This window comes from Ailuropoda melanoleuca, chromosome 12 (assembly GCF_002007445.2).
Source record: "Ailuropoda melanoleuca isolate Jingjing chromosome 12, ASM200744v2, whole genome shotgun sequence".
Taxonomy (NCBI): domain Eukaryota; kingdom Metazoa; phylum Chordata; class Mammalia; order Carnivora; family Ursidae; genus Ailuropoda; species Ailuropoda melanoleuca.
Window position 1 is genome coordinate 1,342,925 of NC_048229.1, and position 24,332 is coordinate 1,367,256.

The 24,332-nt window shown below is 49.0% G+C and overlaps 1 protein-coding gene across 9 annotated transcripts in view; it reads left to right on the forward strand.

The window, feature by feature from the left end:
- The window catches only part of STX2 (syntaxin 2), a 31,592-nt gene continuing 7,260 nt past the window's right edge, over nucleotides 1-24,332 (forward strand). For 2 of the 9 annotated variants that reach the window (XM_034672843.1, XM_019810323.2), the window contains exons 1-8: nucleotides 9-569; nucleotides 8,970-9,044; nucleotides 12,835-12,934; nucleotides 18,330-18,404; nucleotides 19,656-19,729; nucleotides 20,333-20,441; nucleotides 22,256-22,329; nucleotides 22,424-22,561. In XM_034672843.1, the coding sequence (XP_034528734.1) occupies nucleotides 540-569; nucleotides 8,970-9,044; nucleotides 12,835-12,934; nucleotides 18,330-18,404; nucleotides 19,656-19,729; nucleotides 20,333-20,441; nucleotides 22,256-22,329; nucleotides 22,424-22,561 (675 nt within the window). In that variant the 5' untranslated portion in view covers nucleotides 9-539. Of the gene's footprint in view, nucleotides 570-2,336; nucleotides 2,373-6,677; nucleotides 7,719-8,969; nucleotides 9,045-12,834; nucleotides 12,935-18,329; nucleotides 18,405-19,655; nucleotides 19,730-20,332; nucleotides 20,442-22,255; nucleotides 22,330-22,423; nucleotides 22,562-23,953; nucleotides 24,093-24,332 lie in introns of those variants that run through there. The other 7 variants (XM_011237659.3, XM_019810321.2, XM_019810322.2 and 4 more) reach the window with 6 other exon arrangements.

The following is a 24,332-nucleotide window of genomic DNA, read 5'->3' on the forward strand; positions in this document are numbered from 1 at the left end:
GAGAGGCAGGAGCGCTGATTTCCTCGCTGATAGATGGGGAAACTGAGTCTTTGAGAGCGCAGTTTGCTGCGGGGGCACGGGGCAGCAGCCGGGCCTCGAAGCCCCTTCTTTTAGCCGCTCGCTGCTTGCCCAGGCTGAAGGCTGTCCCTGGCATCGCCCTGTGTGATCCTCTGCGCAGCACTTAGGACAACCAGAACTCACTGAGCTGTGGTCGGTCCCACCCTAGTGGGTGGGTGAGCTCCCGGGAGCAGGGGCTTGTGCACATGCCCACTGTCCGATCCCCGGGGTCTAACACTGTCCTCGCCCGTGGGAGGAGGAAGGCACACGATGCCCTCTGCCTGTGGGCGCCTGGTAGCCCCGACGCTCGGGGCGGAGGGCAGGGGCGGGTACTGAGCCAGAGCCGGGCCCGCGTTTCCCCAGCGAGTAGCTGGCCTTCCGAGAACCAGGACCGCGTGCTTGCCCTTTCTTAGCAGCCAGCACTCCCAGCTGGCGGAGTGTGGAGCCTCCAGCCAGTGAGCTCGCCAGTTACCCTTTACTGAATGAGAAAGGGGAGCTCACTCAGGAACGGGGTGAGTTTTGATGCACTGTGCGTGTGTTCAGGACGACAGCTTGAGGACTGAGACCGCGGCAGTGGGGCCAGACTGGGTGTTCATAGAATGTGGGAGAGTTGAGAAGGTTTAGGTCAAGAGTTAGTTATGACCTTTTTTCTGTAAGAATGCAGGTAATTGATGCTGAGTGTTCATGTCTTGTAACCCCCTGCACAGGGAAAGCCCCTGCCGGGTGCAGCAGGCAGCCTCAGAGCCCAGTGCTGGGCCCGCAGCCCAGGCATCCATTCGCTGCATGTAGTGAATGAGATTCTTTCCTTTGCTTCTAGAGTGCCCCTGATTATAGGCCACACTGAGGAAAGTAGAGGGAACAGTCCCTCGAATCATTACCTATGTTCTGTGCATCCGATGAGGAAGCCTGGTTCAGAAAGGCAAAGGATGACTCTCCCTTGGGATCATAGAAATTATGTTTTACATCCATTCCAAGAGCCTTTCTTCATAGTGATTTTTTTCTTCCCTTTTTGTTAATGGCCAAACATTCTGATCTCTGCAGTTGCACATCATGTTAAATATAGCAAATTTCTGCTATCGCAGCCCATAGGATGTCGTTCTGTGCCACGAGGAGCTCAAGTATTTGTTGAGTGAAGAAATGCTGAATGCATCCGAACATGACTGTAACTGTTATAGCAAACAAAAGTTCTCAAATGAACGTAATATTGGGGAATAGTAAGAAAGATTTGCCAGTGGACTATATACGCAGCTTTTCTTGGCTCGATTAGCAAAAAATAAATCGAGCTGTCGTTTACCACTGTTGAAGCTTGTGCACATCCCAGCTCTCCCTGCTGCGGCAGGAGGAACACATGACCGGTTTGATCTAGAATTTCAGAGCTAGAAGTGTCCTTCTCTAGTCCAGTACCATCCTGCTCTAGGTAAAGACACTGAGCAATCGTGGAGCAGACTGCTGACAGTTTTTGCTGGTGGAGTTGTCTAATTTTGGGCAAATTATTTTTAAAACTCTCAAAACCTTAATTTTCTTGTACATAAAATGGGGATAATAATCTCTCTCTTGCTCACTCATAGAAGGAGTTGTGAAACATGAAATTATCTCCTGTGTGTGACACTCTGGGAGAAGTTGGGAGAAAATGCTATGTAATTATAAGTGCTATTAATATTTATTAGCTTTTTAATGTTTGCAGGAAGTTATAAAAAGGAATTTTCTATCTAGTGTAAAGTATTCATTTAAAATTGAATTTGACATTTAACGTTTAATAACTTTTACTATTTAAAAGCTCATCTGAAAATTATCAGATATAAAAGTCAAACTTTTATTTTTCCTTAAGGAAATGTATTTTTTCCAAATAGTTCTTGGAGTAGTTGAAAGTCTATTCATGACCATGTTTCTAAACAGCTGGTGTTTTTTCTTCTAGGTGAATTTTAATTTGATAGTTAACATGCCTCGTAACAATGTCCAACCTGGCAAAATAGTTGTTTTTGGAAACCTCCAAGAAGTTTCCTTTATTAGCTGTTAGTTCTTTTTCCTGAGAAGAAGGTTATCACTGATAACCCACTGGAAAACACTTAAATATTAGCGTGATCAATGCAGTTTGTCAGATTCAGATTTAGCTGCTTCTAACCAATGATTCTCCTTTCGAGCAGCCAATTTATTTGGGTGCAGGAAGTTTAAATGACTTGTTCAAGATCTCCTAGACTCTGAATCCTGAAAGATGTTGTTTCTGTTTACAGAAAGTAAAAGACCCACCTGTCAGCAGACACGTGAGTGCCAGGTCTCCAGGAGTGGTGTGCTAGATGTGGAGAGACAGACCTTACGTGCGTGCACGTGTGGAGGCTGACGGCCGGGGCAGGGGGCGGAGGGTGGAGCACGTCCTAGGACACAAGTAAATACGGGAGCATGTTCTGGAGACGGGGACTCCAGATGTGTTACGGTTGCCTTTTCAAAAAAAGTTTGTGTATGCAAAGGGACACACATTATAGTTAAGAATAGAGAAACTGCGATTTCAACTGTGGGTATTGTTTACAGGATAAAAAACACAAACGCACGGTCCTTCCGTATCTTCTTTAGTACACCTAAGGGAAATGAGAAGATTACTATCTTTAATCCCTGGATTCAAGGTGATGAAATGTAAATACAGTTTTTACAGGGCAGGGGATCTGCCCAGATATTTTAGTTCTTTTTCGACAGCTCAGCCTGCTCATGTTATAAAGATTCGGATTCCCATTTGTAGAATAAAACACTTTTCTTAGTACTTCACTAAAACTTAAAATGCTAAGAGTTTTGTAGTGTATTTATAATTTCCTATATGCATATGTTTATAGTTTAGAATTTTATGGTTTATTTAGTTCCGCCAACTTTTTATATTTCGTTTGTCGTCGTAGAAACAGTTCCCCCAGTTGGAATCTATGGGTTCTCTATTCTTAGCTATCATAAATATATTCGTTTGTATACGTGATGGGTCTCTTTTTAAGACAACAAAACTTGGACATTTCCACAGATTAATTCTTCTTGTTTCTAACCTCAAGTCTGTTGTGAATTTAAGGAATAGAAAACCTAAGAGAACCACTTCATGAAAAGCCAGTTCCTACAGGGGTTTCCTCTTTGGTGCACACGTCCCATGGGCTGCCTTGGTCCTGTCATTGGGCGCTGTCTGCTGTTCCCGAGGCGGCTTCCGTCTTCCGTGCCATTGTGTGTACTGCGCCCCGTGTCCCCCTTCTCTGCCTGCCTCACACCTTCATGGTCTCAACGCATGCAGACATCACCCCTGGGAAGTCTTCCTGCCCTGCTCTCTTCTTCTGTCCCCAGAGATGGCTGTCTTCCCATCTCTGAGCACTGACGCGGTCCTGTTTTCTTCCACTCTTCACCCTTTCCGGGGCTGACTTGTGTGGCCAGTCGTGCTCAGAACCTGCCAGGTGTTGATTGAATTTTTGTTTCTGTTTAAGATCCCACGGTGAGGAAAATGGAGATGGCAGTGGAATGTATCGTCCTCAAGGCTCTTTCACTTGCAAGGGACAGAAACTCATTAGCTGCAACAGAAGGGAGGAGATTTATTCCAAGTTAGAATGGTGCCTTAGCCTTGGAGGGCAGAGTGTGCCGCAGGACCTCCTGCAAAGTGGAACCGGGATGAGCAACTAATGCCTGCGCCCAGGTCACACCTGCTTTGTGTCAGCCCTGTGCTCTTATCCGCTTGTGTCCTCAGTCCTCTCCGCCCTCCTCTCTGTCCGCTCGCCCTTCTCTTCCTTTGCTCAGCTGATCCATCTGACTGGGGCCCGGCACCTGCACATCCCTGATGCAGGAGCTGTGAGAAGGCAGATGGTGTCCTTGCTGCTGGGACACCTGTGGGGAGCAGGCAGGGGCGAGCTAAGTAAATTCCTGCTCTGAAGAAATAGAGCAGGGTGTGTGGCTGTGGGTGGGCTACTTGGGGCCTGAATGAGGAGGAGAAGCCAGTGGGGGGCAGGCCAGGGCAGGTGCTCCCAGCAGAAGGCACAGCAAGCCCCAAGGCCCCAAGGTGGGGACAGGTTGGTGTGAAAGACAGAAAGAGGACTAGTTTGTCAGTGAGCGAAAGTGAGAGATAAGGAGAAATCTTTAAACACGTCATAGGGAGAAAAAGTCAAATTGCAGAAGCACCTGTGTAGTACAGCTCTGTTTATGCGAAGTCTCAGTACCCGTAAAAGGTCTGTTTGTGATACTAACAGTGCAGACAGATGTTCAGTGAAAATACACGTGAAACAGTGTAAACCGTAGTAATATAAAGACATGAGGCCGGCATGTTACTACAGACTAGACAGCTTTCACCTGTATTCACTTGTGTGCATTCTTTTTTTTTTTTTTTAAAGATTTTATTTTTTATTTATTCGACAGAGACAGAGACAGCCAGCGAGAGAGGGAACACAAGCAGGGGGAGTGGGAGAGGAAGAAGCAGGCTCCCAGCAGAGGAGCCTGATGTGGGGCTCGATCCCGTAACGCGGGGATCACGCCCTGAGCCGAAGGCAGACGCCCGACCGCGGTGCCCCCAGGCGCCCCCCCCTTGTGTGCATTCTTGTACTTAAGTGATTTAGGCTAATGTCCAGCAGCAGAGGTACAACTGCTGTATATATTTCAAGAAAATGTGATTTATGTGCCCACAGTTCCTATCTGTGCAAGGCCCTCATGTCTGTGCATGTGGAGAAAGAAGCCAGTGTTTCATCCAAGTTTTGATTCTACTAATTTGTGATAATTCAGCTTCTGTTGAAATCTAAACAGTGAGCATTCCAGTGACAAATGATTCGTGTCTGTTAAATAGTCCCCAACATGTCTCCCCCCTGACAATAGTATCACACAGGGGGAATTTTATTTTTTATATTGCGACATTTAAGGAGGTCTGTCTTAAAATTTAACAGAAATGGAATGTTGATATTTGAATGTTTATCTTGAACTTTGACAGTTTGGAAATCAAGCCCGTCACATTGGAGAGTATTCCCGCTGCTTTTAGGAAATACTTTGCCACGGGTCGTTTTGTTATTCACCGTAACGCAGCGGTCACAAAGGGCAGCGCGTGAACTCCGCTGTCCCAGCTGGAGGGACTGAAGGAGGCACTCCAGGGAGGTGGCAGGGTTCTGTCTGCTATCTTTCACTTTCCCTCTTTTGGGAATGGAGAGCCTAATGATGGAATCTATTTCCAGGTACCTGATAGTTGTGAGAATTCCCATCAGAAATAAAAAGTAGAAGTAAAGGTTGTAAAATAAGGATAAAGGAAGGAGACAATAGAGAAAGTGCGTTTCTAGTTCTCTGGCTCTTTCGTGGCTGCAGGCAGTGCGGGTCAGAGGCCGAGGCCGCATTGGGCTTCCTCGGTCTGGTTTGCTGGTGGCCACCGTGCGTGGAGTGCGGTCAGCGCCAAGTGTGGCAGTGACGTCATGTGCTCCCCTGGGGGCGTGAGGTCGGGAACCGTCTCCCTGAGCACCGTGCTGTCTCTCCTGGAGTGGCAGCTGGAGTTTTCTGCTGCGTGGAACCCCCAGCAGGCGTCTTCTGGATGGGATTGGCCCGGGGCGACCTAGTGCCGTCGGGGTGGGGGGCGCAGGGGAAGCAGGACCGGCCGCGGGGAGATGGTGGTTGAACCATGTGATGGACGCATCCAGGGCTCACTGTAGTACTTTTACTCTGTGTGGGTTTGCAGTGCTCCACAGAGAGCAAAACAAAAACCGGCGTGGGTGAGTCTTCCTTTACCTTGAGAGCAGTGAGATGTGAGCGGCCTGTGAGAGTCCTGTGGGGCAGATGCCCTTCTCATCTCTCGGTGCTCCGGGCACTGGCTCCCAAACCAAGCTCACGTCCCTTCACAGGAAGCCAGCTGCTTACGTGGTGCTGTTTCACTCTTGTTCCTGACTTGAGCTGAATGCGGCATAACCGTTTCCTTCTGAGATCCCACCATGGAGAAGAGAAGACGATTAGCCACCCTAGGGTGATACAGGGCCAAGTTAGGGTGAGCGGGGTGTGGGGCACGCTCTCCGGAGGGGGAGGGGGGAGGCTGCCGCCAGGAGTCGGAAGGAGGGCCTGGTAGCCGGGCTCTGTCTGCAGTGGGGGAACCTGTGAGGCGTGGATGGTGAATTGTTAAGAGCAAGGGCGTTTATAGTCAAGTTGACAAGATCAGTCCTCTGTTGTCGACACCTCGGTCGCTTCCGGGCAGCATGGGGATGGTAGAGTTCCTGGGGCCATGGCCTGAGTGCGGGAGCTGGAGGTGAGGGGCCGCTGTCTGTGGTCGGAGTCGGAGTGGTGGACTTGTTGACGGTGAGTTCTGTAAAGCTGAACAGACCTGGATTCACATGCTGGCCCGGAACTGCTTAGCTCAGAGGACTTGAGCGCATGCCTTCCCCGTGTGGTCTGTGTTCTAGTGCGTGACATGGCGATGCGGACACGGGCCGTGGGTGGTGGTTTGGCGAGGGTGCTTCCCGCAGCCCCTGGTGCACCGGCTCTCCGTAGCCTTCAGCAGCGCTCTGTTTTCTCAAAATGTGCCAGCCTGGAGGGGCTTACAGCTGAGACTAGAATGACTTGAAAGCCTTTGTCAGTTGACATAGTCCTGTGACATAGAGACCCCTTAGGTCACACAGGTAGACGGATGTGTTTACAACCTGTCTTTGACGGAGGTGGGGCCAGTGGAGTCCATGGTTCACAGACCAGGAGACAGAGACTCAGAGGTTCAGGGCCTGTGGAGAAGCAGGCTGGGACCCACTTCTGCATGGCGCTGTTTTCCTGCTGATAGTCATGGGAAAAACCGTCTCGATCAGTGAGGGAGGCCAGGGCATGGCAGGCAGCCCTGACTTGCTGGGTCAGTGTCCTCGGGCTGTTGGAACAAACTACCACAGACCTGGGGCTGAAACACGGCGGGAGTGGTTCCCCCAGCTCTGGAGGCCAGAAGTCTGAGAAGGAGGCAGGGCAGGGCCGTGCGGCTTCCAGTGGGGCTGGCGGTCCTTGGGTGCCTCGTCGTCACGTGACCCTCTTCCTCTGTGTGGCCGTCTTCTCTTACAAGGGCAGGAGTCATTGGGTGAAGGACCCTCCCTGCTCCAGCACGGCCTCATCGTCACTGATTCCACCCGCACAAACCCTTATTCCCGCCGTGGTTCACATGCTGAGGTCTGGGGTTAGGCCTTCCACGTGTGCTTTTCCAGGGACACAGTTCTCCTAATACTGGTCCTGTTAGCAGCACAAACCAAACATTGTCGCTAGCACTCCTTCCGGGTGTCTTTCTCAACAACTGCTGTCGTGTGAGAGCAGGGTGGTGGCTCAGTGTAAGTCAGGACACCACTGGGAAGCCGCCACCCAGGGGAGTCAGCGCAAGGGAGTAAATGGGGTTAACGGGGCGTGTGGCCACGCCTGTCTGAGAGGCGCCAGCGCCAGCGGGGCCCTCCCCAGCCCAGCGAGGGGCAGGCTCGGACCCTGGGCGGCTCCTGCTTCCCCCTTGGCGGCCGGGGCCCCGCTGGTCCTGCCCCGCTCGTCCCGTCCGTGTGCGCACTGCGTCCGCCTGCGATTCGGGCGCGCTCACACTCTCCTCCCGCGAGCCGCTCCTCTAAGCGAGCTCTTCCTCTCTCAGAGAAACCGCTCTTCCCTTTGCCTCCGCTAAGTGACTTGGCTTATCTCTGCCCAGAAGGGGCCCCAGGCTGAGAGAGGTGACATCGAGAGATCTCCGGGTGGTGAGAGATTATTGCTGACCTTCGGGCCAAATCTCCTTGCTTTCGTGAGGGCCCTGGACGGTGCTGAGGGAGGGCTTCCTGTGCTTGCTTCAGCATTTGCTCACTTTGCACGTTTGTCTTCGCTAAATTTTAGTAGAATTTTGTCTCCAAGTTATTTGTAGGCTGTAGATCAGTAAAGCAACAGTCCAGACTTGGAATGGGTAGACTTCCGTTTTGCTAAGGTGCTGGGAATTCCTGAAACCCACGGCCAGCTCGGCTTTCACAGGGTTGGCAGTGAGCAGGCTCGTCTGGTGTGTCCTCAGGGAGACGGTTCAAAGCCGTTCCCTCCACGGTCTTTCTGGCAGGTGTTCTTTCCTTTTCTCTTCGTGGCACCACCCCCACGAGGGGTGCTGCGTACACGCCTGTGGTGCCTGGGTGAGCTCCACGAGCAGTCCCCCGGGCCGGTGGTGCTGCACACAGCAGCTTCTGTCTGCCCAGGGCTGGGGTCCACGGGTAGAGGCTTTGCCTCCCTGGAAAATGGTTCTTCACGGGGGTCCCTGCACCAACCACAGCACTCGACGGCATCCCAACGTTCTAGAGTGTTCAGAATGCCCTACCCTGACCTGCTGAGTCAGAGACCCAGCCTTCCCATGATTCTCATGCAACTCCAGTTTGAGAACTGGCCTAGAATATTCTTTGATGGGATTTAAACAGAGCCTGACTGCTCGTGTAGCATCACTGTGGCTCTTGCCAGTGGTCAGGACAGTTGCTTTCCTTCTTCCTACCGCGTGTTTCCATATTAAAGTGCTTACTGATTATTTGTGGGTGCTCCTGGGAGTTACTCACTTAGGGAAAAATGAGGAATGCCAGCCAATACATGTGCAGGTTCCTTGAAAATCGTGTGCTTCAGAAAAGTTAGCCACTGGTGTGTTTTTAATCTTTATAGAAAGTATGTGGTACCAGGGGTTCACTTCTTGAGGATAAAACTTGCTGTGTCATGTTGACTTTCAGGGTGCAAATGAACAGCTCCCTGTTGTTAAGTTCTGGGAAGTCCCGCCGTTGTTTCCAGGAGGTGGCCGTGCTGCCCCCTAGGGCTCTCCGCTGCCTCCGTCCTTCCCCACCTGTGCGCCCGGAGTCCACAGTGGCAGAGCCGGTCGTTGCAGACGGCACTGGCTTGTCACAGCTCCACGCTCTAGCCGTTCTCGTTCACCATTTGTGCTTGTGTGAACACTTCTAAAATCTGAATTTTCCTTTTTATATTTTCTGTTTTAGTGTAGAAAAAATGACGATGGGGACACAAGTGTTGTTGTTGAAAAGGACCATTTCATGGATGATTTCTTCCATCAGGTAAGAGCCACTCGATGAAGCCCAGTCAGACTTTCTTCTTTAAACACAGTTAGTGTTAACTGTGTATGTGTTATATTGGAGATAATACTAAAAGTAATACTTTAAAAAGTTGTTTCTGATGATGTAAGTTCTCTAGAATTTTTCGTTCCCTGAACATATCTGGTAGTATTGAGCCATTCTTCCTGGTAATAGGCGTGGGGAGGGGTTGGTGGGAGTGGTGGTTTGGAGACATGGAGCCCCAGAACCCTCGTCCTCCCCAAGGAGGAGCTTTACGCTCCCGGCTTGGGTGGTGCTTGGCGAGGTGCTTCTCTCAGTGCCGTGGAGCTGGTGCCGGGAGATAGCCCCTCTGCGGCTGGGCTGCCTCCGGAAGACCCTGCCACGCCCTGTGGTAGGTTCGTGTCTCCCATGTTCTCACTCCAGCACCAGTGGTGTTCTCCAGACTGAGGGCCGCCTGGTCCTTTAGAGAGCGGAGTGGCAGTCCTGGTGGCAAGGGTGCCCCTTGGCCGATGGGTACACATGGCGATGCTTCTCTTGTTTCTCCCAGAATGGCCGCAAGTCCCCAGACAGTGACCGTATGTGTCAAAGAGCTCATACTGTATATTTCTTAAGATCTTTGAATGCATCTTATATTCCTCTCCTGAAACATTTTATATGTGAGCAGATATTAACTGTGGCAGCACTGCTTTGCCATCTGTCAGCTTGGCCTTTCTCGAGGTGTCAGCCCTGGGGCCACTGCCCTGGGACCGCGTCCCGTGGGTCTGATGGCGTCCCTTCTCTGCTCCCACGGGCTTGCTGCAAGACCTTTCCTCTCGCTCGCAGCTCCCCGAGGCTGGTTCTGGACTTACACCATGGGTAAATTCTTAAACCTAAGTCATATTTGACCAAATTTTGCATGATTTTAAATTTTTGAAATTGAGTCACAGAACAAATACTTTGACTTTGTTAAACATGAAGAAACATGTCCATTATCATTATTTAATGATGAGAAAACTGTGTTTGCAGGGTTTGTTTCGGTTACGCTGAACCTAGTCTAATAATGTCAGTTGACTCTTGAATCCATGGATGACAGTCTGAACGGGCCTATCAATGTGCAGATTTGATTTAGAAAAATGTAATCTATTGGGGGCTCCTGGGTGGTCAGTCAGTTAAGAGTCTGCCTTTGGCTCAGATCACGATCTCGGGCTCTTGCACTCTTTCTCTCAAAAAAATAAATAAAATCTTAAAATGTACTATATTAATAAAAACATATTAAAAGTTAGCAGTTTTTAGAGTTTGCCAAATACCTAGTGTAAGTGTAGCCATGGGCTTTCAGGTATTTATGATGTTAGTTCCTAATTTTACCTAGTGGAAAAAGCATGAAATTCAGTTGTTTGATACAGGGACTTACTGTAAGGTGCAAAGCAGCTAAGATACTGAATTTCCTGGTTCCACTTAGGAAATGAGACCCTTTGTATTGCCTTGAGCTTACCTACTCACTTTGTGAAGTTATTTTTGTATTTTACCCCCTTCACCTGGATGTGTAATTCTTTTGTTCCAGTTCTTCGTAAAAATGTATTTCTTATTTTAAAGAGCCTCCTAGCGTTAAATGTTGTTACATCTGACAGAAGAATTGTTTACGCAGACCTGGTTCTTGGTTTCTGGGAGCCACGCGCTGACCTGTGTTGGCTGTGGCGCCAGGAGGAGTGAGAACAGTGCCCGTGCTGTTGGGGGGTTGCTGGGGGGCAGCAATGTCCAGCTGAAGTCCAGATTTTCACTTGTTAAATAGTTGTTTCCTTTCACAGTTAAGTTTTGTGGAATGAGTTCTTAGACAGACAACGATGTTGTTAATACCAGTCTGTTTTTAGAGAACGGCATTTGGACCTTACTTATTACATAGAATGTTGTAAAAGATAGGATTGTGCACATGGCCAGTGTTTGGTTAAGGACTTAGGATGGTGCCCTGTGGGGTGGCCAGGGAACGTCCCCTTTGCGAAGATGATTTGTAAGGGACCGAAAGAGACCTTGTGCTGTGTTCCTCCTAGCCGTTGGGAGTGGGCACCACCGTGACCGTGGTGCTGCCCCCTGGCACCGTGCTGGGGGCGTGACAGCCCCCTTTCCTTTCTGGGCCACACTAGGGCGCTGTCACAGAGGTGTTGGGGTTGTCTGCTGCAGAACTCTGCAGGGGGCCAAGCAGTGTCTTTTCTGCTTGGTGACCGTTGCGTACCACGGAGTTTACTGCAGAAACGGCACTTTCAAGACGGCTGGCGGGGTGCTGGCCTGCGCACTGAACCCAGAGTATCACTGCGTGTGTTTATGCCTTCATGATGAACTAGCAAACGTTTCAAAGAACCAGCTTTTATTTTATGCATTGTTTTTACGCGATTAGTAATAACACTTCATTACAAGTATGTGAAGTCTACGGAGCCCTATGGAAATTGCGTAAGGATGGAAATAGCCTCCAGGCCCAGTAGCACAGCCCTTCGTCCTTCTAGGAAGGCAGAATTCTGTGTTGCTCTCTCTTCTTTTTTTTTTTTTTTTAAAGATTTTATTTATTTATTTGACAGAGATAGAGACAGCCAGAGAGAGGGGAACACAAGCAGGGGGAGTGGGAGAGAAAGAAGCAGGCTCATAGCGGAGGAGCCTGATGTGGGGCTTGATCCCACAACACTGGGATCACGCCCTGAGCCAAAGGCAGATGCTTAACCGCTGTGCCACCCAGGCGCCCCTGCCCTCTCTTCTAACAGTTGGATTTTCCATATGTGCTTTGGAGCTGAGACCAGGGGTCTCTGGGGAGGGCCCAGACCCCTTCAAGGAGTCCATGTGGTCAAGACCATTTTCTTAGGGATACTCTCTCTCATTCTCACGAATGTGTGTGTGGACTCAGTCTCTCCCTGTGGCTGTCACACATTAGCACAACACACGTGGCTTCACCCGATACACATTCATCACCGTACAGCTCCAGCCAGACCTGCAGTGATCCTGCCCGCAGGGCTGGCTCCTTCTGGAGGCTCCAGGGGAAGAATCCAGCTTGTGGGCTCTGAAAGCACATCACTCCAGCCTCTGCTCATGGTACCACACCACCTTCTAGATTTGATCCGTCCTCTCGCCACCTTTTTGTAAGGACTCTTATGGTTGCTTTGGGGCAACTCAGACTATCCAGGAAAATTTCCCCTCTTAAGACTGGAAACCCCATCTGCAAGTCCCTTTTGCCATGTAAGGGACACGGACAGGACTGGGACATGGACTTCTATCACAACATAGAGTGATTTTGTGATTACTATTTTAAAGTGAGTCAGTAAATATTGAAGCTAGTTTTGAGTATGGTAGTTATGGATACGGGGATCCATTCGGATAAATCTCGCTGGTGAGTACCTTACGTTTTGAAACAGGTGTTGAATAGTTTGGATCATGAGAGGTGAAAACAGTGTGTGAAGGCTTGGCCCCGTCAGCCACAAACACTTCCCCACGTGGAGTGGTGTTGCCGGCCTAGCTTCGTCCTCCTCGACCGCGTGCAGCGCTGGGTGCATGGCCGTCCGCTTCCAGTGGATGTCGTCTGTACCAACACTTGGGTCTCGATTGTGAAGGTTTTTACAACCTGATAGGTTTTGTTCGTGAACATGCCTTAGTCATGGGGGTGTGGATCTTCACACGGTACGTTTTTTCTTTAAGTTAAATAACGGTGAGTGTGAGAACGGAAGAACCACGAGGTGATTATTCATTTACTTCCTTTGTCTTTCCCTGTTTAGATAATGGAAAGTGGTAGCAAACTTGAACTTGTCGTAACACTGATGGCTGTTTATACCTGTCCCAGGTGGAGGAGATCAGGAACGGTACAGCTCAGATAGCGCAACATGTTGAAGAAATAAAGAAGAACCACAGCATCGTTCTTTCCGCACCAAACCCAGAAGGAAGTAAGTCCCTGCCTTTAAAACCTGTGCCCCTCTCTCTCGTGCTGCCTGTGAAACAGGCCTCAGCCCTGACTGCGGTCACTCGGGGAGCTGGTCAGAGTCCCGGGAGCAGGCAGGCCATCCCTCCGTTCGGATGCACTTTCTCACCCTCTGCCTCTCTCCCTGCTCTTGCTGTCTTTCTCTAAAATAAATAAATCTTTATTAAATGAAAGTTAATAAGAGACTGAGATGGAAAACAGCATTTTTAGGGCAGGTTTATGGGTGATTTTAAGTCTTCAGGAAAGGCTTTTGTATGGAGTGTGCTGTTCTGGATGTCTGTTAGGGACAGCATGTAAGAAATGATCCTAAATTAACCAGGAAGGAGGGCATTGGCCATTAGAAGGGAGTGTTTCCTTGATCTGGAGAGATAAGTTTTGAAAACTGTAAAGGTAAGATGGGTCTGGATAAGCCAGAGATTGCGAATTGGAATCCGTGCATCATTTTGGGGAAGAATTGGTGTCTTTACAATATTGCATCTTTTACTCCATGAAAGGGGCCTGTCCTTCTGCAGTTTTCATTGTTTTCTATCTCTCTCAGTCGTGCTCCCCAGGGTTAGGTGCAGGGCCTCACACATCCTACACTGTGTCTCTTACAAGGGGCGGAGATCGCAATGTTAATGCAAATAGTATCTGCTCTAAGTTTTGTGTTCTGTTCGTTTCTATGGGTAGAATACAGTGGGTTTTTATACGTTGACCTTGTATCTGTTTTCTCGCTGGATGACTTACTTATGCTGTTACTTTCTGTGGAGATTCTGCTGGAGTGTCTCTGCACCCAGTCCTGTCATCTGTGACTAATGACAGTTCCCTTCGCTCTGTGCCTTCTATTTCTAGTGCACTTACTTCACTGACCTCCGCTATGGGGTTAAGCGGAAGTGGTGATGGGGACGCTTACTCTCAACTTCGGAGGAAAGTTGAAAGCCACTTTTTGTGAGAGGATTATTTGGTGTAGCCTTACATTGAAAAAATAAAGACATTACATTGAAAAAGAACCCGTTCTTAATTTTAAGATTTTGCACGTCTTGTCAGATAATGCTTTGACCCTCAGTAGATGCCTTATCTTACGGTTTAGGAGAATGTTTCCCAAAATGTGTCCTGGAGCACGAATGTCATCAGCTTGGCTATGAACCAGGTGTGTCACCCAGTGTATTTGGGAACCTCGTTAGGCCATATCCCCTCTTGGGAAGTTACAGTGTCCTCAGTAGTAAAGGCCCTGAGCAGTTCTGCTTAAATAAAGAAACCTGTTTAACTTAGTGTAGTGTTGCGCACATTTATTTGCCCACAAAACTTTTTATGTAACACCTATTAACATCTTAATTTTTGGGAAAATTGAATTTGAATAAATATTAGTGTGTTTTTTTCTTTTGAATAATTTGCTTCCGAAGAACTTATGCTGCCAAGAAGCAGCAGGTGACACTACTGTTGGAATAAGGGCAGAACGCGTAATGCTGCACAGTAGTCCCTCTGGGCTCCGAATAGAACTGTTGCTCTTGGGGGCGCCTGGGTGGCACAGTTGTTAAGCTTCTGCCTTTGGCTCAGGGCGTGATCCCAGCATTATGGGATCGAGCCCCACATCAGGCTCCTCTGCTATGAGCCTGCTTCTTCCTCTCCCACTCCCCCTACTTGTGTTCCTTCTCTCGCTGGCTGTCTCTATCTCTGTTAAATAAATAAATAAAATCTTAAAAAAAAAAAAAAAACTGTTGCTCTGATCTTTGGTCTGTTTCATGACAGAGTGTGAGCCACAACGGGGGAGGCAGTGTCCAAGTGCCTACTCAGTTGACCTCTGAAAAGAGAAGTCCAGTTCCTGTAATGCAGACCTGGGCCCTGGTCCGGGGAGCCTGGAGCGATGCAGAGGGCTGTGGGCTGCTGGCCCCTGGCGGGTGGGCAGGTGGGTGGGGTGGGGGGGAGCTTGGCTCTCCCCCCTGCCCCACTCCCCCAGCCTCAGGGCCGCGTGGAGCCTGAGCACAGTGGCCACCAGGTGGTGCCCAGTCCCTGGGCCTGTTCCTGCCGGATCCAGGGGCTAGTACCAGTAAACTCTGTTTTCAGAGTTTAGTGTGAACATTTTCAAATCGATGGGAAGGTTGCAGTGACGGTACAGTGGAAACTCATGTTTCCTTTGCCTGGATTCCCCGGTGGTCCACATCTGCCACGCTGATCTGTGGGTGTGTGCTCCCGTATGGCCACACAGTGAGTGTGCTGCCGTGTGTGATACCTGTGTTCCGTGTGTGCCACTGCTATTTTTGCTGACTCCTTTCAGAGTGACCGCTCCAGGCTGTATCTCTGAAGGATGCGGTCTCGTGTGCCGGCACTGGTCCTCTAGTTGGGGAAGGTAAGGCTGATGAACTGTTGTTGCCTGCTGTGCAGCCCTGTTCTCGTCTGAGGCCTGGTCCGTGACACCCTCTGTAGCCATCTGTTTCCCTCCTTCCAGGGTCTGAGGCAGACCCACGTGCATGGAAAGCTGGGGGGGCCGGTGCCTTCAGAACCTTTTGTCATGGGGAGTGCCCCTCCCGCCCCCACTAACGGACACTTTGTGCCCTCGCGGCCACTTGGCCTGTGTGGACAGAGCTCCTGGTTTGCCTTGATTACTGGCTGTGGGATAGGTTTCCCCACCAATTCCTGCTGATCTTCCGTAGCCGGGTGCTTACGTGTTTCTCGTCTTTTATGAATAAAATGTTATTGGGTTTTGTTTTTTTTCCAGCTTGATCATTTTTTGTCTCTAAGTGCTTTTAGGCTGTTGGCTAGAATTAGTGATATATTGGGGTAGACATTCATAATCCTATTTGTTTTTCATTTTTCTTGCTTGTTCTGTTACTTCTTTCTTTTCGTGCTTTCTTTTGGATTGGGTTTTAAGAATTGTATCCCCCCCCACCAGTAGCTGTTTATATGGACTTCCTTCTGTTGTTATAATCCAGAGTATAGCACGCATTCTTGACTTAAGGTCCGGTAGAAATCTGTGTTTTTACTATTTCCAGGGAATACAAGGACCTCAGGAAGCTCTGACCCCATCTATCCTCGTAGGCACATATTGCCGTTCGTATGTAATGGGTAAAAGTAACGTAAATGTTAGTACCACGAACGTCCCTTCGGATCTCCCTACATGCATGCCCATACCAGTCCTTAGTCTTCCTTGAGTCTCACGACTTCCATCCGAGATCGTTTCTTTCTAAAAAACACTCTCTGTTACTGTTTTTAGTAGGGAATATGCAGTTGTCTGAAATCTTCGTCCGTAATCTTGTGCTGGTGTTTTTTTTTAAGATTTTATTTATTTATTCGACAGAGATAGAGATAGCCAGCGAGAGAGGGAACACAAGCAGGGGGAGTGGGAGAGGAAGAAGCAGGCTCATAGCGGAGGAGCCTGATGTGGGGCTCGATCCCATAACGCCGGGATCACGCCCTGAGCCGAAGGCAGACGCTTAACCGCTGTGCCACCCAGGTGCCCCCGTAATCTTGTTCTTGAAAAGGACTTTTGCAGTTTCAAGTGTAGGAGTCTATTGGGAAGTAATTTTCTTTGACCATCTTGAAGATTTTGAAGTAATCTTTTTTTTTTTTTTTTTTTTTTTAAGTTAGCTGTTGAATTGTAGGCTTTAAGATACTTGGTGTTTTGTCTTTGGTTCAGTGATTTTGCACTGCCATTTCTGGATGCGTTTTTTTTTTTTTTTCTGTTTGCACTGCTTTTCCTAAGTTAGCCTCCTGGATCCCTGGGTCTGCGCCTCTGGCTGCCTGGGCCACTGTCTCCTCACGAGCCATCCCTGCTCCGTTTCCTGCCCTCCCTCTTTGGGAGACCTGAAATCTGTGTGTCGAGGCCTTTTCCGTGTGCCCGTGGTTCCCCTGCCCTCTGTTCTGTTCTCGCCCCCATCTCACGGTTCTGTTGGGAAGTGTGTTTCTGGTTCATCTCAGACCTCTCTCCACCCATTGAGTTATATCTGGGTGAGATATTTCTCAGTCCTAGAATTTCACTTGGTTCCTTTCTGTGCTGTCTGATTTTCTGACAAGATTCTTAATCTTGTATTTCGCCCCTTTGAACATAATGACTTCACCGTCTGTGTCTCGTCACCCACTAACTGGTGCCCCTGGGGGTCTGTGGACCTCGACTGTGCTGCTTTGTTTGCCTGGCTATTTTTGATCGGGCCCTGGGCTTTGTGCCTAAAAGCTCGTGGCAGTAATTTGAGTCCTAGCATAGTGTCGTCTTTTCTAGAAGGTGGCTTTTAAACATTCTGACCGATGGCCGGGGGCGGCCGCGGCTCCGGGTCTAGTTTGGGAGGGTTAGGTGAGCCGCATCACGGTCTCTTCCTCTGGGGCAGGGCCTTCAGTGGCTTCACAGCTCCCGTCTCCCTGCCTCCAGCTTCAAGCTGCTCCCGCCCCTGTCACTGGCTCCCCCATCTGGGTGTCCTTCCCCTGGATCTGCTTACCTGCCTTTTTAGCTTTAAATGCCTTTAAGCAGATTAAAAACCTATTTTGTCCAGCTTTCCTGATGGTTCTCAGCAGGAGTGTTGATCACACCACTTCCTTTTCTCAGTGGTTTGAAATGCGACCTTTGCCCAGGATAACCTTACGGCTGGTGATGCCTCTTTCCTTTCCCTCACGAACACCTGAGCCCCTGCCTGCCTGTATGAGCAGGGAGTCCGGCATCTCCATTCCTGGAACGGCCCAGGGCTTTCATATCCAGAGCGGGGAGTGCTCCTGGGGAGTGCCAGCTGGGGCACAGGGCTCTGACCTACCCCAGGCTCAGTCCTCAGTTACGGAAGCTTCTGTGCCTACCCCGTGGCTCATAGCTGTTCCCCAAGTCTGGCGTGCTGTGTCCTCAGCTGGGCCACATGCCTGCACACATTCTCCTGCTCCATGTGCGTTTTCCTGAAGATCCAGCACTGGCTGTCCCTGTCCCGGCAGAGTGGCTGGGTCTGGGGGTTAGCCTCAGCCTTCCCAGTGTGGGGCCCAGCACTCTGAGGAGCCTGCTTCCATTAGGTACAGATGAGCACAAAGGAAATCGAACACATAGGAGAATTTTTCCCCCAGAATTTGGTTAAATTTCTTCTTCCTCTCTTAGGTCTAGGTGTTAGTGACAGATTCAGTGAACTAGTTCATCAGTTAATTGCTATAAACCAGCTCTTCTCAAATACAGGTGCACATCACAGTCAGCTAGGGGCTTGTGAGGCTCAGATTGCTGGCCTCAGGTCCCACACTGGGTAGGTCTGGGCGGGGCCCAGGAACGTGCATTTCTACCAGGACCCCGCCTGGTGCTGAGGCTCCTAGGTGTGGGAACTTCGCTTTGAGAACCAAACACTTGAATATTTACCTAGATGTTGTTGAATTTAAGTTTATTGGGTATTATAACTTAGATGCCTTTTTTTTTTTTAATTTTAAAGAAATTAAAGAAGAGCTTGAAGATCTGAACAAAGAAATCAAGAAAACTGCTAACAAAATCCGAGCCAAGTTAAAGTGTGAGTTTACAGCTTGGGCTGCGTGTAATGGGTGGTGGTGGTGTATGGGTAATCTGTGTTTCCTTTAGAATCTCTTACTCTTGACATTTTTACGAGTCAGAACTGTGAGCACTTTAAATTATTTGTATGAACGTGGAGTAGTGGCCTTTATGTTACTAGAATTGTTGTAGAATTCTTAACTGCTGGCCGTGAGGACGGCGCACAGGAGCTAAAGCTAACTGGTGAATCCGCAAATTTGGGATGGAAGCACTAGTTTATTCAACAAGGTTAATTATGCATTTGCTTATGAATTGTTAATCTCTCAGAGAGGCCTATTTTTAATGACATTTTTTGCTAAATTACAGATATTTGAGAAGGTGAATAGCCTTTCATACGAATCTCCAGTTCTCTTTAAATAGTTTCTTGAGTTTGTAGGAGTTTAGCTTCTGGTACTCGAGGTTCAGCTCCGAGAGGTGGTTTCTGAGAGGTTTGGGCGTAAACCTGGGTGCTGGGAAGACACGTTGTATCTAATTGTTACAAAGGAACATTCAGATCCAGGAAATCTCTGCAGATCAGGAAGAACTTTTGTTAGGGGGCATTTCAGACCGGTGGGGGTAGGAGGATGACCACCCACAGCCCATGGCCAACCCCGCGGCCACACCCTTCAGCTCTGCACCCTCGGGGCTCCTGCCTGCCCAGGTGGCTTCATCAGACGTGTGTCAGTGTATTGCAGAACAGAAGGATTTTCACCCAAAAATACAACCACAGTGCCATGATTATATCCACACAGTTAGGAAATAGCCAATTAGAATTTATTCTTCCTCAGTGTTCCTTGAATTTCTTTTTACAGTGTGCTGGAGTTGAGTTCCAGATAAGGACCATACCCTGTGATTGGTGGCCTGTCACTTAATGTTTTTTAAAACTCAGACTCGCCTTCCATCTCCCCCCCCCCTTTTTTCTTTTGGTTGGAGAAACCAGGACATCTGTCCATTGGAATTCACCACGCGTCAGGGTGTGAAAGTGTGTATGTCCTGTAGATGGATAGTTACGTTCTCCAGACTCCATCAGAGTCAGGTGGTTTGTTTCTTTTTGTTTTAAACGTGAAGCTAGAACATCCGGTTTTGTTTTGTGGAATTACCGATGGATGATCATTATTGAGATCCCTACGTTTATGAGGGATTGAAAAGATAAGAAAGAAAAGCCACTGGAGGTTTGGCTTCAGAAACTTCTGTTTTTTAGTGTAAAGGTGACTCTTTTCCTGTTTGTTTCCAGCTATTGAGCAAAGTTTTGACCAGGATGAGAGTGGGAACCGGACTTCGGTGGATCTTCGCATCCGGAGAACCCAGGTTTGGTTGTCCGCCTCGTCCAGACGGAAGCGATGGGAAGAATAGGTCTTTTTACTTCTTTCAACTTTAAAATAGTTCATCTCTATGTCACATTAATCCTTACAACATCTCTGCATAAAGGGAGGTGATCTCTGTAGATGACCTCATTATGAAGAAAATGTGTTTTCAGTCCATCAACAGAGTTCTGCTCTGAAGAGCAATATTATCTGAATTATCTGAATCCGTGGAGGGTGGGGGGTGAGGTCCGCACCTTCTAAATGTTTGTGGTGCTGACGGTGGGGTCCGGGCTGCTTGCTTGGGGGCCCAGCGTGCAGGCTCCGGGGCAGCCAGCGTGGGTGCCAGGCCACGTCCGGTCAGCCGGGAACTCCAGGCGAGCTCGAGTCACAGTGTCCACGTCTGTAGAATGGGGGTGCTGGGACCGTCCAGCCCAGTGGCACACGTGAAGCTCTCAGCATGGGTTGTGTCGTAGAGCTGGCTGCTGCTCCTCTCACTTTCTGTGTGAAGGGTTCCCATAACAGATGTAGTTTTCCTGATGTCATGTTTTTGTATGTCACTTTCAGCAAAGAAATGATAGTTATATATTAATTTCTTCTGTGTTAATAGCATTCCGTACTATCTCGGAAATTTGTGGAAGTTATGACAGAATATAATGAGGCCCAGACCCTGTTCCGGGAGCGGAGTAAAGGACGGATACAGCGTCAGCTAGAAATAAGTGAGTAAAGGAAAATACTTTTTTTGTTAACATTTTTTTTTTTTTAAAGATTTTATTTACTTATTCGACAGAGATAGAGACAGCCAGCGAGAGAGGGAACACAAGCAGGGGGAGTGGGAGAGGAAGAAGCAGGCTCACGCAGAGGAGCCTGACGTGGGGCTCGATCCCAGAACGCAGGGATCACGCCCTGAGCTGAAGGCAGACGCCCAACCGCTATGCCACCCAGGTGCCCTTGTTAACATATTTTTCTTAAGGTCTTGACATCAAAGTATTTTAACTTCAGGAGAATTATTCCATCTCTATTTTTGCCAATATTGTGAAACCTAAAGCCTTTTCATGGCTTCCTGTTTACTGAATCACCAGAACTTTTTCTTTATTCACATCCTTTGGAAAATCCTTGGTGAGTGGACTTTAAATTACTTTCTAATCAGCATTACTTTTAGGGTGCTAATCAGATTTGGAAAACTTCCAGCCATCATCTCCTCACGTACTTTTCTGTTGCCCCCCCTGCCCCGTGCCCCATGTGGGGAGACGGTTCCTGAGGGCCTCACGGTGCTGTGTGTCTGGCGAGCAAGTGTGGATGTCATTTGCTCCAGCCTGCCTTGCAAGGACCATGTGTAGCCAGCAGTCTGGGATGGTGGGGCTCAGGCTTCCCTCCGGGCGGAAGGCACTTTGCTGACTGCATGAAGGTCAGTCAGGTGTGCCGCTCCCCGTTAGAGAAGACCAGGGCTCCTCAGCCGCGGCACGCGCTCACGGTGGGCGCAGCGGCCCCCAGGGCTGTGTGTACCTCCCTAGGGACTTGGGGAGCCCAGAATAGCCATGAGCGTGAACCTCATCAAATGGTATTTCAGCATGTTTCCAGAGCCACAGTTATATACCGCGCCAGTGACGAGCAGAGTGTGCAGGTCAGTGGTTCCAGTGTGTCACACAGCCGATTGTGGGACATTGTCGTCGTCACCCCAAAAAATGCACGTCTACCGTCAGTCACTCCCCGCGCCTCTTCCCGGAGCCCTAGACAACCACGCACCTCTACCAATTCTCCTGTTTTGGGGTCTTCATATACATGGGATCACACAATATGTGGTTTTTTTGTGACTGGCCTCTTTCACTTAATACAGATTTTTCGAGGTGCAGCCATCCCGCGGCCTGCTGACGGAGGCGCCGTCATGCGGACGGGCTGTGCTGTGTTTATCTGGGCCTCAGCAGATGGACGTTTGGGTCAATTCCACTTGATGATGATATGAATAATGCTGCTGTGAACATTCACTTTAAATGATATTTGAATTATTATGACGTTCGTTTAATTTTGTCTCGTGGCACAAATTATAAAAAATAAGAATTATCAATTGTGTTTTTCCAAAAACCCGTGAATGTATTTCATAGAGAGCATTAATACATTTAACTCAAAGGAAAGTACCACCAGCCAACACAGCCTCTGATTCTAATTAGTCAGTCTTTATGACCTTCCAGTCGATGCTGGTAACATACCCTTTATCCGTCAGCCAGACTCAAACTTTCGGGAAAACGTGTGGCACAAAATTACACGAGTCCTCCTTACAGTTGTTTCTCATTCATACTAAAGTTAGATTTTGTGATTCGTTCCAGCTATGAGGTTCTTTGTGAGAGTTTTCTCATTTTTCCTGTTTTTTAGTCTTATGTCAGTTTCTCTCAGCATTAACACTCATCTAAGAAAATACGTTTGAAAGGTCAGAAAAAGGTTTAAAAATGTAAAGTCAGGTTTTAGTTGCATAGGGTTGAAAGAGTCGTTTCTAAATGTTGGCACGTTCTGAGTGGAGTTTGTGTTTGTCTTGCAGCTGGAAGAACCACGACGGACGATGAGCTGGAGGAGATGCTGGAGAGCGGGAGCCCTTCTGTCTTCACGGCAGACGTGAGCGCCCGGGAGGCCGCGGCCGCGCGTCTGCACGTATCTGCCCGCGGCCCTGAGTTCATCAGTATTTCTCTTTTGTGTTTGTTTTTCAAAGATTATATCAGATTCACAAATTACTAGACAAGCTCTCAATGAAATTGAGTCTCGTCACAAGGACATCATGAAGCTGGAGACCAGCATCCGGGAGCTGCATGAGATGTTCACGGACATGGCCATGTTCGTGGAGACCCAGGTAACTGCGCACGTCTCCCCGTCTCCGTGACGGACAGCTGCCTCTGTGAAGTCTCACGTCAGAGTCCCGCATAGCTGAGAAAACCAGTATTTTGGATCCAGTCTCAAAATTCAGAAGTGATGGCAGTGTTACTGTGAGACGGGAATGCTGGAAACAGTTTCGACTTTCAGCAGGGAGGGGCTGGCTTCCTTTCTTAAATTCTGTGTGTCCACAGGACAAGCTGCTAGGCAGCCACAGGCAGACTTTCGTTCAGGGAGATTTTTAGTGAGACATACAGATACTGTGCTGGAATTGTAAGTGAAGAGGGAGACACAAAATCTTATGTGTGGACATACGCATCTACGTACGTGTAATTAGATATCCCGGACGCACACGTGTGGATGTGTATGGCGTGAACTCAGCTCCGTAGAACAGTGTTCACAGAAGGAAAGAAATCTGCCAAGTCATCTAACAGTGGGACTGTGGGGATTTTGATTTCTCTAAAATATGTGTATTTTCAAGCGTTCTACAAGGACCATGTATTAGGACGATAATTGGGAGAAACATTTAAAAGAATAGCCTTAAATTTAGGCTACCGTCCGTGACACAGAAGTCTGTGGTCACTGTGTGGTGGTCTTTCTTGCTTTGTCCAGTGACACAGGGGGGCAGGGCGGGCCACCCCAAGGGTGAAAAGGTTCCCCTGGGAGAGGATGCAAGGAGTATAGACAATTCCTCACAAAATATAAAATCCAGTATCAAACACAGGCTGGTGTGTTCTGACTCCCGAGACCTGAATCAGGCGCTCTGTGATGTTTCCAATATGGAGCGAGGCCTACACGCAGCCGCTTATTGATTCAACTGTTAGGATTCTGGTGACGCCCATGTCACACATCTTCGGTAGCTTGTGTCCTCTCGCCCCGGAAGGCTGGTTTCAGGATCTGCTCTGGCAGGAGCAGTCTGGTGGGAAGTTTTGAACCTGACCAGCTTGTTTTCTGGATTATGTGAGGGATGACAGGAAGTGCCTCCTTGTACGGGATTCATTCTCCATGTGTGTCACTGACCTTTTGAGGAGCACGGTTTATTTTGAGGACGTTTATCATAAAATGTGGAAAGCTCAGGTACTCTGAGATTGGTGGGAGAACCCAGCAGCCCTGGCAGTGGACGGGCTCTCTCTTGTCTCAAAGCCCTTGCCTTCCCCCACGTGAAGCGAGAGGTTTCCGCCAGCTTCGTGTTTTCAGGGAGTGTCACGAAGGGAGCCGCTAGGCAGTAAGGACCCTACATTGTTTCTGTAATTACGTAAGATTTTGCAGTAGCTTAGACTTTAACCGTGACGTTTCTACGCCACACGTGTTGCATTGAGCTCCGTTAGACAAAGGGCTGTATTCTTAGCTTTGTGTCGCGGTCTCCTTTCAGAGCTGTGCTAGTAATCGAACTCAGACTGTGTATAGAACTGCTAGCGAGCTGAGTTTGCGAACGTGGGAGGTAATGGTGCGTCCTTTCCCACTGCTGCTGTCATGGCTGCAGGTTCTGTCTGCCGTGGACGGACTGCCAGGTACCATCTCCTTCCCCCTCGCTCCTCCCTGCGCTCGCCTCGTGCCACGCTCTTCGTTCATCTCGTCAGTTCAGTGTCACGTGCTGGTCTCGGTTTACAGATGTTTCAGAGGAATCACAGCAGCTTTCCGCCCAGTAGAAACGATACTGTCCGTCGTGTGTGTGCACCGGGAAGGCGTCGGCTGCGCTCACCTTCCCCAGGAGCTCGCTTACGAGCGCATGTCTCAGAATGGACTTGACA